Source organism: Gouania willdenowi, chromosome 11, assembly GCF_900634775.1.
Source record: "Gouania willdenowi chromosome 11, fGouWil2.1, whole genome shotgun sequence".
Taxonomy (NCBI): domain Eukaryota; kingdom Metazoa; phylum Chordata; class Actinopteri; order Blenniiformes; family Gobiesocidae; genus Gouania; species Gouania willdenowi.
The window spans coordinates 28,670,101-28,688,281 of NC_041054.1; the positions used below are offsets into that span (position 1 = coordinate 28,670,101).

Here is an 18,181-nt window from a genome sequence, read left to right on the forward strand (position 1 = left end):
GAGGAGGCGTAGACACAATAAACTTTGCACTCCTCTGATACAGTCAGATGTTATGGTTCAGAAGACGAGAGTCCAGCTGGTAATCGGGGATAGGAGGGGGGGGGGGAGGAGGACGGAGTGTCAGATCTGTAAACATCCCTGGTGAAATTGAAACACATCCTTGAGCATTGAGGAAATGTGGTCAATAGCATTAAGTGAGCAGCTGACCAGTTCCATAGTTTCAGTTTTTGTATGAATGCAGAGAGAATCTCCTATTAGCTTCACTAGATAGGGGAGGAAAGCAGGAGCAGAAAAATGCGACCGCCTTCACGAGAAGCAGAAGAGAAACCATAAACACCATGAAGTTAAACCATAAAGTTTAGTTTGGTCAGAAGCAAACGCGTCCGTATTCTGACTCAGAGTCTGGACTCGCTGTGATCGCTCTGTGGTAGTTCACGGTAAGAAGAACAGACAGCGCGGTGTATCAGTCTGGTTCCAGTATAAATGGACTGATATGCAGACATGGAGCAGTGAGGAGGAGACGTCATTCATAGATGGAAACTTATCAGTTGAAACACGGAAATCTCCGTTAAACCTAGCATGAGTCTAGCAGCCTGCCTACCTGCCCGTTCTGATTGGCCGAGTCGTCTTAAGGGCACCCTCATCAGCCTATAGGGTGAGGCCTATGTTACGATGCGACCTTTGTGTGGATTTTTCTTAGAAAATTGCTAAATTATTAGAATGCGGCCAACTTTATACTCCATGAACAGATAGAGCCTCTGTTACCCACCGTGTCCCCTGATGCACTAACACACAGTAAACTGTTACACAGTGAAACAGCAGCCACAGAGAAAACAAGAGGCTATTCTACAATAATTAGAATGGATCTGAACGTAGCACAACCTCTGGGTGAATGTTTACTACAGGGAGGGAATTAAACAAACAAAAACGCTTTGCAATAAAAGGTGAACACTGAGATTTAATGCTCGTCATAAAATGCTGCTTGTGTAACCATTTGTCTTAAACACACACACACACACACACACACTCACTCACTCACAGGCAAACTGCTGAGGTCTGCACATCATTCAGGAGAGGGTGTTTTTCACACGCTGCTTGTAGGAAGGTTAAATGGGATGAATTATGAAAACACTAATGAGTGCTGAGGATTAATGGTTGGGAGCCAGTGGCTTATCATTGCACAACATTCTTGACAGCTTCCCTGGACACTGCAGCCTCTGATTAACCAAACCCTGATCCAGGGACAACTCACACATTCACAAGGTTGACATGAATAAAGTGGAATTAATTACGTTTATGAATATTAAAGGGGAATGTAATGATGTAAGATTGTTGTTCTTTTTGCTCTTGTGTTGAAAGCTTGAAAAACGAATGAAATAATTCACATTGTTGTGAACTAATCCCCATTACTAGCATATCGTTGCTCCATGTGGACAAGGGATAAGCTGATCAAACTGATTGATACCAGGGTTCACCGGTAGCTTCATGATGTTTCTATTTCACAATAATCCACTTTGTACATTAAGATCTGCTGTTTGAACGTAGCCCAAGAGACTTTTTAAAGTGATCTTTGATTTAAAAACGTTCTGTTGGTTGAGTCTCTTGCAGGGTTGGGCTAAATGATCTTTTTCAATAACTATTACATCTTCAATTATCCATATTCAATAACAACCCAATTGTGATTAGTGTTAGATTTCTAATTACAATTAAAATTACAATTATTATTATTTTTCACATGAAAGTTAATTACAATTACGTTCTCAAATACTTAATTTCAAAATCAATTAGTCACAATTACTGAACCTGATATAAATAACCCAATGAAACTTGTGTTAGCTTTCTATTAGCATCTCTTATGATAACGTGTCAGTTATAAACCATGTCTTAAAACAACTGTAAAATACACTAAATAGTAAAATATCCTGTAGGTAGTGGGGAGAAGTTGATATATAATTGTTAGCTACGTATGTGTAAGCCAAACCATATAACTGTAACATGATTCCCAAAATGTAATTGTAATTGACAGTTTTTTTTAATTATATGGAATTACAATTAGAATTACAAAGTAAATTATCTGAACTCAATTACAATTAAATTATGATTACAACAGCAACAGTTTTTTTTTTCAATTACAATTACAATTAGAACTAGAATATTTGCATTTCCTGAACAAAATGCAAGTGAGGAAGCTGGCGCTGGCCCGTGTCACACTGCATTAGCTTAGTATTGGCTAGCATTAACATTAATATGCTTTCACATTAGTATTAGCTAGCATTAGCATTCATTTTAATTAGCATTATAATTAGCTAGCATTAACATCATTTAACATTACTGTTAGCATTAGCTAGCATTAACATCATTTAACATTACTGTTAGCATTAGCTAGCATTAACATCATTTAACATTACTGTTAGCATTAGCTAGCATTACCATTAACTAGCATTAACATTAGCTGGCAGTGGCATTAGATTTATCTAGCATTAGATTTATCTAGCATTAGTCTAGCATTAGCCTAGTGTTAGCATTAGCCTAGTAATAGCATCAATCTAGCATTAGCACTAACCTAGCATTAGCATTAGACTAGCATTAGCATTAACCTAGCATTAACACTAACCTAGCATTAACATTAGACTAGCATTACATTAATTTAGCAATAGCATTAGCCTAGCCTTGACATTAACCTGGAATTAGCATCGGCCTATTTTATGGCAGTTTGTGTACTATTTAAAAAAGGTTGAAACACTGCAATTTAAAAATAATTAGAAATGTATGTTTAGAGTGAATTGCAATTTATTTTGGTTTTAATTTTATTTTCTGTTTGATTTTTGATTGTCAATGTTGTGTATTGTGTTTTAATCTGTTTTTTTAACAATGAAAAACACGACGAAACAGTCATATTTAAATGTGTACCATTAAAATATTTAACAAACGCTGTATGATTGTTTACATTTAGATATCACGTCCCAACAGCTCTGTTTTAAAGACTGTGAGTGAAGGACGTGACATGAAAGGATTGGGCACTGACAAGCACTAATCTAGCATTAGCTAAGCATTCACTTAGCAATAGCTGAACATCAGCAATACGGTTGAAAAAGATTGAAATGGGTTGAAAACATTAAAAAAAAAAAGAAGTTGAAATGGGTTGAAAACACTAAAAAAAAGAAGTTGAAATGGGTTTAAAAAGTTGAAATAGTTGAAAATCAGTTGAAGAATGGTTGAGGATGAAGGGATTATAAATTGGAAAAAAGCTGAAGTTTCCAATAGAATGAATGGGAAAGAAAAAATGTAATAAATCAAAAAGTTACTAATTATAAAAGTACAAGCATAAATCTTGGGAACTTTCTGAATTTTTTGATATCTTGTTTGTCAAAATTGGACAAACGGTGTAAGAGTTAACGCAGACGGATGAAAAAAACAGATATGACTAATTACATAATAATTGAAATTAATTATCAATTGCACAGTTCTAATTTATCTCAACCCTGGTCTGTTGATTGTAATCCTCAGCCCCGGTGTTTGACTATGAAGACGTCCCATCACCGCTGAGTGAGACGCAGAGCACCATCACCGTGTTGCTGCGCCCCGCGCTGGGACGAGGGGCTCCTGTCAGGTACCACTAACACTATTTATAGCTGCCGTCACCAAACCAAACACAACATAGAAGCGGTGTCCCACTTACCGTTTCACCTGAACTACATGAATCCTGGAGGTGTAAGTCTCAGCTGTAACACATGGTTTCATCTCTAACTGTGGGAGTAGAACCTGGATTTAAAGAACTTCTAATGATTGAGGATCTGCTTGTCTTCATACATCAGAACACCAACCTATCACGCACTGTTTAAGTGACAGTCGTGTCACCATAACAAACCCCAAACTCCAACGTCACTCACAACTCACAGGATATAAAAATGGAAACACTGACTATTAGAGAGTAAGAATATCAATCTTTATTGGGCTGGGAATGGATCGGTGACCTGGGACATTCTCAGGGAAACGTCGTGAACTCGTCTGCTACTAAATGAGATTTCTGCTTCAGTGGATCCAAACACCTGCACTGTATATTCCGTGCTACTTTGCCTCTAGCTCTGCCTTTGATGATATTTTATTGGTAGAGCCTCTGATTTTCTCTTTCAAATTTCCTCAATTCCATTCAAAGTTCACACATTTCCTCATCCTTCTCTAATCAGACGTCATTACATGCTGTTAAATGTCCCCTGGCATCATTCTAAACGTGCTTAATACGGTTTTAATAATAGAGTTGTTACTCAAGACGACACAAGTTCAAGTCAATTTATTTGCCATTTGCAAGTAAAAACAAACAAAACAAAAAAAAAACAACATTGGAATGTTGTGCAAAAAATACACAGTGTTGCACCAGGGACAGCAACAACTAAACACCAAAATAGACCAAATATAATTAACACAGTAAAAGTACAAAGGGAAACATTTGATGCTATGAAACACACATGTAGCTTAAAACAAGACAACAATAAAGTCCAAGAACAGCCTTCAAAGTGCTTTGTTCAGCCTGATAACAGCTCGTGGAAGACGCTGTTAACGTGGCGAGGATGTCAACGGACGATATCTTCTCCCGGAGGGAAGGAGCCTAGAACATGGCTCTTACCAGGGTGGTCAGTACCAGAAGAGTCATTGATGGTTCTCAGAGCTGGATTTAAGAGTCTACAATCATAAAGAGCCTCCACAACAGGTGGACAGCTCACAGCCCTTTTTGCAGAGCGAACCACCTTGTTCAGAGTTCTCCTTTCTTTGGCTGTGATGTTACCGACCCACACAGTCATAGAGCTAACAAGCAGACTTTCTATGGTGCAGCCATAAAAGCTAAGCAGAATCTTAGAGTTATTTGTAAATTCCCTGAAGGCAGGCATACACTGTTGCCATTTTTTGCCCATTTTGAGGCGATTTTTTCGACATGTACCTCAATTTTTGGGGATTGTGCGAGATCGTGTGTCATGCATCGTGTGGTATACATGGGGTCACGAGAAGCAATTAACACATCACGACCAGCAACCGATCAGCAATCGTAGGTCGTAAGGAAATCAAACATGTTTGAAACCAGTCGCTCCTTGTGAGGGTATCTCACTGTTGAAGCAGTGCCACGGACCGGATTACCGTAAACGCTCACGCTGTGCATGCGCTAACATCGTAGGACCGCTTGTATAAACTTGACGTACTGTACGACCCACGTCTGTCCAGCCTTTTCTAAAGCTCTTTTTGCTGAGATTTGGGAGTGTCTCTCCACTTCCGGGTTGTTTTTCTTCTTTGTATGTTTTAATGGTGACACTTCAGTGTTCTTCTTCTTCTTCTTCTTCTTCTTCTTCTTCTTCTTCTTCTTCTTTCTTCTTCTTCTTCTTCTTCTTTCTTCTTCTTATTTGTACGTTGCATTTCTGATAGGTTTCCATTTTACTCTATGTGTTAATTTCCACCGGGTCCGCTGCGGTGCGTGTCAGCTCCTTCACAGATGTGGTAGTCCGGTGCCCTGCGTCAGATATACGCAGGGCTTCTATTTATGGCAGACACCGGAGCACGACGCATCAATCAGCACAGAGCAAATGAAGCTAAACAGAAAATTAAGCACGTATTCTGCAATAAAATATTGGGTTTACTTTTCAAATTAAAACACTTCAGATTATATTTCAAGTAAATACCATCACCAAAACACTATAATGTGTAAAAACAAATTCACATCCACTATATTGATTCCTCTCATACTGTATCTCACTGTAAACTGCAGCAACTTTGATTCGTTCATGTTTTACTGGTGCAGTTTTATCTCTTTTCTGTTGGCTGTTGCTAAAAATTGTGTCTATGACAAATCCAGAGTCCAACCTTCTTGTTCTCCGTCGTTAGGAACACTGACCTGTTGGTCTGTTTATTGTTGCGTTTTATAACACATACATTTAACTGCGTTCTCGCGCAATTATATAAATATCGTGAGAAACTGATCTGTCTCGTGGCGTCACAGTCGTACAAACGGAGAGCACCGCGGCGCACTCCAACGCAACCGGTGTGAATTACCGGACGGCGGACACCGGTGAAATACCGGATCGGTGCCGTGGCGCAGCGGAGACGTATCCAGTGGAAACCCCGGGTCACTCCACTGAACAACACTTTCAATTTCTGCTCTGTAAGATGAATCATCATTTTCTCACTGATGAGACCAATAATGATGGTATCATCAGCATATTTGATGATCAAATTGGAGTCAGAAGAAGCCACACAATCATGAGCGTACAAAGTGTACAAAGTGCAACTCTAGTGGTGGTTGGAGGAATGAGCGGAGTCAAGCTTAGGCTGCTGGTCAGATGTGGTCTGAGGTCTCAGAGTAAAGTAACATTTTCCAGTGTGTGCTCAGTGCATCACATATCACATGATAAACAGTTACTCAGATCAATATTAAACACCACACAGGTAGATTTTACTTAACATTTGAAATTATTTCAAACAAAAATATCTTGTCCGAATAATCTAACATTCTTTTCAATTATTTATTACTGCTGCTGCAGGAGTTATATTATGTTGTATATTATTGTATATTTGTATTATTTTTAGTATATTTTCATATTAGTAATGTTTTTCTAGACTGGCGCCCTTGTACTACAGGGTGTACTCCCCCTAACGCCCAATGAAGCTGGAGATAGGCAACCAGCAGACCCCCAACCACCCTTAAAAAGGCACAAGCGGGTCAGAATGGATTAATGGATGGATGGTGTTTTCTTCTTATTAATTTATATTATTTTTTACTCTATTTATTTTTAAGGACGTAATGGGGAACTTGGGGACGTTATTTCATGTTCATGCACATGATGGCAAATACAACTCCTTGAATTTTTAACAGAAATAAGTGAAATATCTTTAAAATATAGCTTATTTTAAAAAGTAAAAAAAAAAAATCTTGTTTAGTGCCTGTCCAAAGTTTTTTTTTTCTTACATTAATAATCTAATAATCATTGTTTAACAAAAAATAAAAACATTATTCACATTGTTCCATTATTACAATGTTTCAAAACAGTTTTAATTACACTTTAGCCACGAGGTGTGGACATATATTCAATTGAGTGATATAAACTATAATAATAATAATAATATAATAATAATAATAATAATAATAATAATAACAATAATAATAATAATAATAATAATAATAATAATAATAAAAAGTAAGTAGGGTTGTATAAAGTAAATACGTATTTCGACATCACTTCCTGTTTTAAAACATCACTTCCTGTACGTCCTAAGCGGCACCACAGCATAAAGCATGATGAATTTATGCTGAAACAACCAAACTACAGCTCCTAAACATAAACTATGAAAGGTGCAAAACAATTCTAAAGCCACAATCTACCTTGAAATAAAGCTAATTGCCACTAAAAAATGCAAAATGTCTGCTATGTTCTTCATTTAGACAGGCGGCGGAGTCAATAGTCAATGACTGACGTCAGCCTGTGGAAAAGACGAGGCGGAAGAAACTAAACATTTTACGTTCTACGATCCTCAAACGTAAAATTCTTACAAACTTGCATGTGGACAAACGTTGCTGTTCCACATGTTGCTGTGAGACTGGGTTTATTGTCCTAAAACATGTAGACGAGGGTTTTTTATGTGGTTATTTCCATTTCAGAAGGTCAAGTCCATCATATCGCCTCATATTATGTCACATTTGTTACGTCTCCCTCACCACGTGTTTTATGAAGACACATTGTGTGTAAATGTCTAATAAGTCTTTCATCTTGTATTCTGCTTGATTCACTTTTAAAATACATTACAAATATGAATTCTGTATCTTGCATCACTTTACTGCCATCACAGAAAATCAGATGCTGCCTGTAGTAGCAACTCTCACCACTAGAGGGCACTAGGGTTCTCGCCAGTGCTGTAAAGCGTAGGGGCCCCGGAAAAAAAACAAAAACCAAACATTTAGTTCATACAAAAAAAGTGTATTTTGGTGAGTGTGCTGAACCCCCCCTCCCCCCTACCCCAGTGCGTACAGGGTGGTGGTGGTAGAAGAGGACGGCTCACGTCACGTGCGCAGGAGGGGAGCTGGGCTCAGTGGACTGTTTTCACCAGTCCCAACTCACACACCCGAGGCCCAGGCCAAAGGAACGCCTCACTACTACACAGCTGAACGGCCCCCAGCAGCCTGCAGTAGGCCACGCCCTTCACTGTGGGGGACAACCACACCTACAACGGATACTGGAACAGCCCTTTGGACCCCAACCAAAGAACTACCTCATCTACTTTCAGGCCACCAGCAACTCAGAGGGGTGGAGACAACACCGCACACACACACGCACACATGCATGGACACGCACACACACACGCACGCACACGCACAACATGCATGGACATGCACACACACACGCATGCACACGCACACATGCATGCACACACACACACACGCGCACACACACACACGCACACACACGCACACCACACCACACGCCCACACACCTTTCCTCTCTCTTTGTGTATCACAGCGGGCCACAAACGTGACTGTATCTGATCTGAGGGTCACATGATCAACATTCTTGTCAGCATTAGAATAATGACCAATCAGAGCATTAATACAGGAGGCTTTGTGTGTTTTTGTTTGTGTTTTGGGTTCTCTTTTGTTTTTTAGTGTGTTATTGTGGTTATTTTGTGTAATTTTCTTTCAATTTGTGTGATTTATTGTTGTCTTTCATGAAAGTTTGTGTAATTTTATGTGTATTTGGTGTTATTATGTGGTTGTTTGGGTATTTTTCTCAATTTTTTTGTGTTTTTGGCATTTTATTGTCTAATTATTGATTTTTTTCATGTGTTTAAAAAAATGTGTGATTTTTGCATTTGGTTTTGTGTGTTATGATTATTCTCTTTGTATATTTGTTGTTATTTTGTGTATTTTCATTGAGGGGTCTGTGTGTTTTGAAGTTATTTTGTTTTTTTCCTGTTATATATTTGTTTTTGTTGTATTGTGTGCAATGATTTTGCATATTTTTATTGTCACTTTGTGTGTTTTTTCGTTGTTTTTTGTAAATCTATACATAATTTGTATATTTTCTCTCATTATGTGTTTTTTATTGTCTTTTTCTGGGTTTTTGGAATCATTAATTTGGTTTTTTGATGTTGTTTTGTCTCTTTTTTGGGGACGTTTTTGTTTGTTCTTCTGAAATGTTGTGTTTTATTTCTGTCTTTTATGATGTTTGTGTCGTTTTATGTGTATTTGTGGTCATTATGTGGTTGTTTCTGGTGAAATCATTGGTGGATCTGTTTCTAACAGCCTTCATCCTTTGATAAAAAAAAGCCTGTTTTCTGTTTGAATTGTGCTTTAAAGGAGGAACACACAGATTTCCTTCCCTCTGATATCAAACCCACACTGAGCGTTTTCCATCATCAGCTGCCATTTTTGACGCTTACCCTCGAGATCCCCCTCAAACACAAACAAACCAAATATAATCTTTCTTGTTTAATTCTCTTTTTCATCTTACCCTGCAAATTGTCGCTGTTCTTATCTGTTTTCTGAAAAGCTTCATATTTTCATCAGTCGTGGTTGTTCATTGGGAAAAAAAAAAAAAAAAAAAAAAAACCTAATTAATTTGACAATTTCCCAGGATAAATGAGATGGACGAGGCTCACAGCAGACCATGAGCTGCCATTGTGCTGAAATCCTAATTGCTTTGGCAGATACGCCTTCAGTCCAGCTTGAAAGATGCCTGATGGGTGTTGCCAGTTGCTCGAGAAAAACAACAGCGGGAGAAAACACTTTCTTCTCACTTTATTTTTCTTGACAAACCAGGCTTACGACTAATGTCTCCATTCTGTTCTAACAGAGACTGAAAGTACCTGCTTTTATTTCTGTTTTATTTCTGCTTTTACGTCGGTGATTCTCAATCTGTTCAGCCCATGACCCCCAAAACAAAGGTTCCAGAAACCAGGGACCCCCACTGTACCTGAACGTGTAATATAATAATAAAAAAATAGGAACAATTACTGTAGTTTAAACTGGCAAATGATGGGCATGACAAATGGTGAATGTGGTTAAATTGGCAAAAAAATATACATGAAATATGGTGAGAAGAGGTTAAAAGTGACAATAATGGGTTAGCATATGCAACATTAGGTGGAGAAAAATTGGTGGACATAGGGAATGAATGAGATTGGAATGGTGGAATGGAAGGAAAGGGTTTATAATGCTGGGAAAATGGTCTATGAAAGTGGAAAAAAAACAAAAAAATATGTGGAAAAGGCATTGAAATTTGATGGAGAAGTGGCAGAAATGGGATTAATGTAGAAAAATACATTAAAAGGAGCAAAAAGTTGCAGAAAAAAGGTAAAAAAAAATTAGTCAAAATGGGCTCAAATTGTTCAGAAAATATTCTTAGTTTCATGAAATCATCTGGCGACCCACTCCCAGTGTCTTGTGACCTCAAATGGGGTCGTGACCCCAAGGTTGAGAACCCCTGTTTTAGATGATGAGAATATTTGCTTCTAAAAATAATAGTAAAAAAAAATATTTATTTTACAGAATACATGAAAGTATGATCTCTTTTATCACTTCATTTTTTGTATTTGGTTAGCCGCGTCGCTTCCCCTTTCTACACTTTTTGCTGCTTTATCACTATTATTAAATTAATGAGAGTTTTATGAGCTCGGCTGGAAGCCATTGAGACAAAAATCACCACTCACATTTCCACTCATGTTCATAGTCTTCCCTGATAAAAAAAAATAACCCATGATCTAGTTCAGGCAAAATACACACATGACTCCAAAAACAACAGCAAAATACAATAAAATCACAGAAATATACACAAATGGCTACAAAGATCCACAAAACAATTACAAAAATGAATTAAAAAATAAATTATATAATATTATATATTATATATATATCTATATATATATATATAAAACACACAAAGCATCAAAAATCAACACACTGGCAGTAGAAATTTATGAACAACTTAAATATTATACAAAACAAAAGCAAAAATACACAAAATGGCTTGAAAGATCCACAAAACAATTAGAAAATAAATAAAAAATATAGGACTAACAAAATAATATAATAATAACGAAATGACAAAAAAATACACAAAATGACTCCAGAAATACAATAAATATAAATATACAATGACTAAAACAAAACAAACAACAAAACAATATAAACCATCCGACAGAAAAATACATCAAACAACAACAAATAGACAGAAAAACAAGTGTTTTTAATGCTCTGATTGTTGACTATTCTAATGCTGACCTGCATGTTGATCATGTGACCCTCAGATCAGATTATCTTTGATCTGCAGGAAGTTTTCAATGCGACTCCAGCTCTGATTAGTAAAGTTTTGCTCAGAATTATGCTTCAAACTTACCTGTTTTCATTGCGTAAAACCTAATCTGCTATTTCAGGTAAACCCCCCAGTTTCTAATCCCACCGACTACATTTCTGTTCAAACGGTGAAGTTTAAATCTAAATGGATTCTGTGGAGGATCAGAAAGAAGTCCTGTTTGATAAGCAGATCCCATTCCCGCTATGGAATGTGATAAAAATGAAATCCAGCCAAAGATGGAGCAGCTTCAGCACCGTGTGTGTGTGTGTGTGTGGTGTGTGTGTGTGTGTGTGTGTGTGTGTGTGTGTGTGTGTGTGTGTGTGTGTGTGTGTGTGTGTGCGTGCGTGTGTGCGCGTGCGTGTGTGTGTACGTGATTTGCTTTAAATTGCTTCTTTGATAAGCACCAGTGTGTGTTCTGCTCCAAAATCATGGTTTCTCATTGGACCGGATGACAGCTCACATCCCTCCTGCTAACGCTAACGCTAACGTTAATAAAGCAAATATGAGTGATGTGAGACTGTGTGAGAGCAAAAGAGATCAAGCAGATTTCAGATTAAAAAAGGTAATTTCACAAGTGTTTTTGGTCCAAATATAAGAGCACACATTAGCATAATTGTTCAGAGAGGGCATTGAAAGCTAACGGCGGCTGATTTAGCTTCCTGTCCTTTTTATCTCCAGGATAAATGTAGACGTTGGAGGAAGGAGGGCAGTGAGGGGTAACGGAGGATCAACAGGAGATGTCATCCACTAGAACATTTCAATTATTTCCTCCACCTAGCGAAGGTTTGGGCAGGTTAGCCGCCGTGTAGCACGTTGTAGACCAGGGTCGGGAGTTTTTGACAGACAGACTCATAATTAAGTTGCTCTGTGGTGGGTTTTCTTTTTTTTTCTATGTTGTCGTGTTACAGCAAAGGAATTAACTCGACCTTTTTCTGTTTCCCACAGGAGACCAGAATTAACTGCATCCGCATTGCAAGCAAAGGTACGTCTTTGATTCTTGGTTTTTATTTAACCCTCTTATTATCCAAAGTTTATCATTCAAAAATAATAGTCGACTCTTTTTTTTACTTCATATTTCATGACTTTCCTAATTTGATGGGCATTTGATTCAGCATAAACTCATCATGAAGATATTTTTTCACTGTGCTGAACACAGGGGCAGATTCACTAAAGGTTTATGGCGTTTAAAAGGTCACTCTACGCATTAATAAGGGGTACAAACCCCAGGGGATCAGGATTGTGCGTGTTTTCAAGCATGTCACAATGTACCCACGATCCATGTAGCGCATTTCCCTCTGATGAATATATAAAGTAGGCAGATCTCACAAAGGGAGCAAAGAATGGGAGGGGGAAATGCAAATGCAAATAAATTGATGCAGTGGATGCAATGCAATTTATAAATCTGGAACCGTTTGCGGTGACTGTTTCTGTGCCTGAAAATACTACGACTCAGAGGCAGGTGTAAACTCACACAGAGATCATAGCTGCACTGGTTGTTGACACAATACACAGCGGAGAATGGTAAAAAAAGGCTCCAGCTAACCTTTCTAGTATCAGAAAATAATTTAAATAAAACAATATTTAATATTTGGCTCACTGTCCAGGGTGTGCCCCGCCTAGCACCCAGTGTGAGCCGGTGATAGGCACCGGCAGACCCCCGTGACCCTGAATAAACAGGATAAAGCGGGTCTGAAAATGGATGGATGGATGGAATAGTCAATATTAACGCCATTGAAAGAAAATGCAGAGTAAAGTGTGTGAGTGTGTGTGTGAGACGTCCGGTGTGACACGCTGCGGTGCAGAGAGGATTCTTTGCACAGAGCTCCATGGATGTTGCACCACTACAGTGAGCTCCTGTGTCTTCATCTCCATGTTGTGTCACGTTGATGGCAAGGAGCGTCAGGCCAGAATCAGCTGATCAGCTGCGTCATTCATGCAGCGATGGAACAATGTTCACATTTAGATTTACACCATTTTCACGCAAGGTTGATAAATGAGGGCCTTTGAGAGGAAGTTGAAACCTGGAGCAGCAGCACTTTAGTGTGAAAGTGGCCACAGTTGTTGCTTTCCTCCACTTGGTAACTACTGGTTTCTGTATTTTCAGTGTTTCCAGTTTGTTTCCAGTATGTTTCCAGTGTTTCCAGTATGTTTCCAGTGTTTCCCAGTAGTTTCCAGTGTTTCCAGTTTGTTTCCAGTTTGTTTCCAGTATGTTTCCAGTTTGTTTCCCAGTATGTTCCCAGTGTTTCCAGTTGCTTCCAGTATGTTCCCAGTAATGTTTCCAGTATGTTTCCAGTGTTTCCAGTGTTTCCAGTATGTTTCCAGTATGTTTCCAGGATATTTCCAGTGTTTCCAGTGTTTCCAGTATGTTTCAGTATGTTTCCAGTGTTTCCAGTGTTTCCAGTATGTTTCCAGTATGTTTTCCAGTGTTTCCAGTATGTTTCCAGTATGTTTCCAGTATGTTTCCAGTTGTTTCCAGGTGTTTCCAGTATGTTTCACAGTATGTTTTCAGTATGGTTTCCAGGTTTCCAGTGTTTCAGTATGTTTCCAGTATGTTTCCAGGTTACAGTGTTTCCAGTGTCGTGTTTTCCAGTGTTTCCAGTATGTTTCCAGTATGTTTCCAGTGTTTCCAGTATGTTTTCTAGCCTTGTTGCACAGGCGACGTGTCAGATATTTGGACAGTTAACAGATGTGTTACCAGTTTGCTGCGTTATAGAGGAGAGTGTGGCCAACAGTGGCACCAGTGAAAAGGGTGAAAACACATATTCATGGTTTCTTTTTCCCCTGAGAGGAAACATCAGGTGGTGAGAGCCTGAGAGACGTTCCCAGTTCAAACAATGGGTGAAAGACAGACAGACACTGGGTGGAATGGAGGTCCACTTAATCAAAGCCTGGGAGTTTGTAGAGCTCTAGAGAAAGAGTGGCGCTTAAATTGGATTCCTGTCCCTGAAGTGGTGCATATGTGTGCTGCAGCGACATCAAAAGGATTCTCCCTGAGTGTTGTCTGCAGGCACAGATTTAAAGAAAGGCCTATTTATAGGAGCTGTTTTGACTCTAGTTTAGCATATGTCTCTGTCACAGGCAGCAGGTGAAAGGTGGCTCAGATGTTACTTCCAGGTGGAGCTTTTTCCCCTTCACTCGTTCTCATTTCCTCACTCCAGGCTTCTTCCTACTCACGCTGTGCTCACTAGGAGCACTGGTGTCACCTCGCCTCACCTCGCCAAGGTGGTGGGAGAAGGTGTTTCTCCTCCTTTTATCCTTTGTCCTCTGGTGGAAACATGGCCGACATTAGCTGACACCAAAGAACAATAACATGTTGATTATGATGTAAAAAGTGGTGCTTTATTTTTTGCATGTGGACTGGAGCAGCTGAAAAGCATCAAATTCACATTTAGCGTTTGACGGTTGTGCTTGAAATCAGCACGACAGCTGAATAGAGCTGTCACAGCAAACGCACATTATTTAATCTTTATTTACACAAGATGTGAAGTGAACCATTAGAGGAAGCCAGGCAATAATGTGACCACAAAGGTTCCTTTTTAGCATCACTTCATCTCATTTTCTTCTTTTCAGTGCACTGAAGAAAAGCCCTTATTCAGTATTTTTGCTTTACCTCAATTCAACCTTCATCAATATGCCCGTGTGAACAGTTATTTTAAATTTACTAGTGCAGTGCCCGTACGAAGTACCTGTACTGGGAAACAAACTATAAACATACTGTATGTAATGCTATAGAAAAGTGGGAGGGGAAGCAGCTTTTTCATGGCTCGCCAAACTGAGGTTGTTTGAGGGTGGAACTTCATCACTGTAGAGGTATTGATGAATCATCACTGTAGAGGTGTTACTAATGTTCTATGTTCTAACTGATGACATCATCACTGTAGAGGTAGGACGAATGTTCTAACTGATGACATCATCACTGTAGAGGTAGGACTAATGTTCTAACTGATGACATCATCATTGTAGAGGTAGGACTAATGTTCTAACTGATGACATCAATCACTGTAGAGGTAGGACTAATGTTCTAACTGATGACATCATCATTGTAGAGGTAGGACTAAATGTTCTAATGTTCTAACTGATGACATCATCACTGTAGAGGTAGGACTAATGTTCTAATGTTCTAACTGATGACATCATCATTGTAGAGGTAGGACTAATGTTCTAACTGATGACATCATCACTGTAGAGGTAGGACTAATGTTCTGATGACATCATCACTGTAGAGGTAGGACCAATGTTCTAACTGATGACATCATCATTGTAGAGGTAGGACTAATGTTCTAACTGATGACATCATCACTGTAGAGGTAGGACTAATGTTCTGATGACATCATCACTGTAGAGGTAGGACTAATGTTCTAACTGATGACATCATCATTGTAAGAGGTAGGGCTAATGTTCTAATGTTCTGATGGACATCATCACTGTAGAGGTAGGACTAATGTTCTAATGTTCTAACTGATGACATCATCACTGTAGAGGTAGGACTAATGTTCTAACTGATGACATCATCACTGTAGAGGTATGACTAATGTTCTAATGTTCTGATGACATCACTGTAGAGGTAGGACTAATGTTCTGATGACATCATCACTGTAGAGGTAGGACTAATGTTTTAATGTTCTAACTGATGACATCATCACTGTAGAGGTAGGACTAAATGTTCTAATGTTCTAACTGATGACATCATCACTGTAGAAAATGTTCTAATGTTCTGATGACATCATCACTGTAGAGGTAGGACTAATGTCAAATGTTCTGATGACATCATCACTGTAGAGAATTTCTAATGTTCTGATGACATCATCACTGTAGAGGTAGGACTAATGTTCTAATGTTCTAACTGATGACATCATCACTGTAGAGAATGTTCTTAATGTTCTGATGACATCATCACTGTAGAGGTAGGACTAATGTTCTAATGTTCTAACTGATGACATCATCACTGTAGAGGTAGGACCAATGTTCTAATGTTCTGATCACATCATCACTGTAGAGGTAGGACTAATGACATCATCAATTAAGATTGGAACATAGGGATGACATCATCACTGTGGAGAGCTAGGGCTGTCACTGAGTCCGTCGATGCCACTTATCACTGCTTTTAAGAGGTGTCCTAGCTCTACAGTGAGGTGTGGGGGTGGGGCTTCCAAACAAATCCAAGGATGCACACCATTGAAACAAGCAGCAGCCATGTTGAAAGTCTCAGCTTTATCTGTCCCTGAACCACAGAGATATTTCAGCCACAGACACAGACAGAGATTCCTTGCTTTATAGATAGATGTGTGTATCCTGTCATTGGATGCCATGGGAAACTTACGCTTGGAAATTTGGGGAATAATCAAAAATATACATTTTTCATAGAAATAATTTATTAGAATTTACTGGAAATTGGGAGTAATTTTAGATATCTATATCTCTAGTATTAGCAATTCAAAATAATACATATCTTTTAAAGTAGGGCTGGGACTTTAACGTGTTAATTGAGATCAATTAATTACAGAAAAAAAACATACTTGTGTTTTCATGTGTATTTTTGGTGACGTTTTGAGAGTTTTTGTTTGTTTTTGGTGTTATTTTCTGCTATTTTGTTCTCGCCTTGTGTGTTTTTAAGTCATTTTATGTAGATCTTTGTCATTTTGTTTTGTTTTGTTTGCGTCAATGTGTACATTTCTATGTCATTTTATCTATTGTTCTCTTTTGTGTTGTGTTGTTGTCGTGTTGTGTACTTTGGAGTAGTTTTGTAATTTTTTTTTGAGTTATTGTGTAATTTGTCATCCTTATAGATCCTTTTTCCTTTTGTTTTGTGTGCTTGGAATAATTTTTGTGCATTCATGTCGGGGGCTGTATAAAATTAGAGTGAGGGCCATATGTGGCCATATGCGGCCATATTTTCCAGGCTATAAGTCACACCGTTATACTAGTTGTTTAACATGAAATTTGCAATTTTTGCATAAAATTGACAGTTTGTTTGCTCTGGGATAGTGATTTTATTTATGGTTTGGTTAGACTCGTTTTGCATTAAGACTGAACTTTTTGTCCCGCCCCCAAATCTGGATACACGATCAAACCCAAATAACGTCAGATTGAAATTCTGTTTTACCATAAAATAACATTGGGACCAGAAATATGAAGAGTAGCCCTGACGTTATGACAACTTGACATGTGAGTGCTGATTGGCTAAAATGTCCTAAATGGCGACGCCCACATATAAAGGGGTATTTTGATGTTAAAGTTTAATATTTCAGCGTTGGGAGCAATCACCTAAAGTGCCTCCGTGTGATTGGTTGCAGTTTGACAGGTGTAAATATCAATACAGTTTCTACCGTTTTGAGATTGAAGCGTTTTAATTGCCATATGCTTATCTTAATGAATCATCATTATAAAAACAGCTGTAGAAACCAATGGCACTTTATTTGTATTTCTTTTAAAGGTGTGAATATGCACTCAATCAGCGCTAGCAGCTGTTTAGAGGACAACAATTATTCTGTCACCATATGTGCTGAACCAGTGGGCTTTCAAACTGTCTTTAATTAGTGTTGAGCCACTAATTCCTGTGTGAAAAGCGTTGGGGCGATGTCCACACCATTATAGATGGGTACCTGCGATATGAAATGACAAATGACTCATTGGTTTATCTTGTTAGCATGTCGTCAGAAAAGCATTCAAATGCTAATTAGCTTTAGGCATTAAACATCTGCATCAGATGTTGAATACATTCAAAACCTATTAAAAGTTTGATGTAGTTATTGTGTAGCATAAAGTTGCTAACTGCTCTGTGATTGGACATAATGTTGCAGGACATAATTTAACCAATGCATCGCGATGTGCTATAAATTTTACACGTATAGCGC

General features: G+C 38.4%; 1 protein-coding gene across 4 annotated transcripts in view; it reads left to right on the plus strand.

Annotated features, from left to right (window-relative positions):
• ptprua (protein tyrosine phosphatase receptor type Ua) overlaps positions 1-18,181 on the plus strand; it is a 389,498-nt gene that overhangs the window by 273,857 nt on the left and 97,460 nt on the right. For all 4 annotated transcript variants that reach the window (XM_028461775.1, XM_028461776.1, XM_028461777.1 and 1 more), the window contains exons 11-13: positions 3,508-3,610; positions 8,000-8,282; positions 12,273-12,309. In XM_028461775.1, coding sequence (XP_028317576.1) covers positions 3,508-3,610; positions 8,000-8,282; positions 12,273-12,309 — 423 coding nt within the window. The remainder of the gene's footprint in view (positions 1-3,507; positions 3,611-7,999; positions 8,283-12,272; positions 12,310-18,181) is intronic.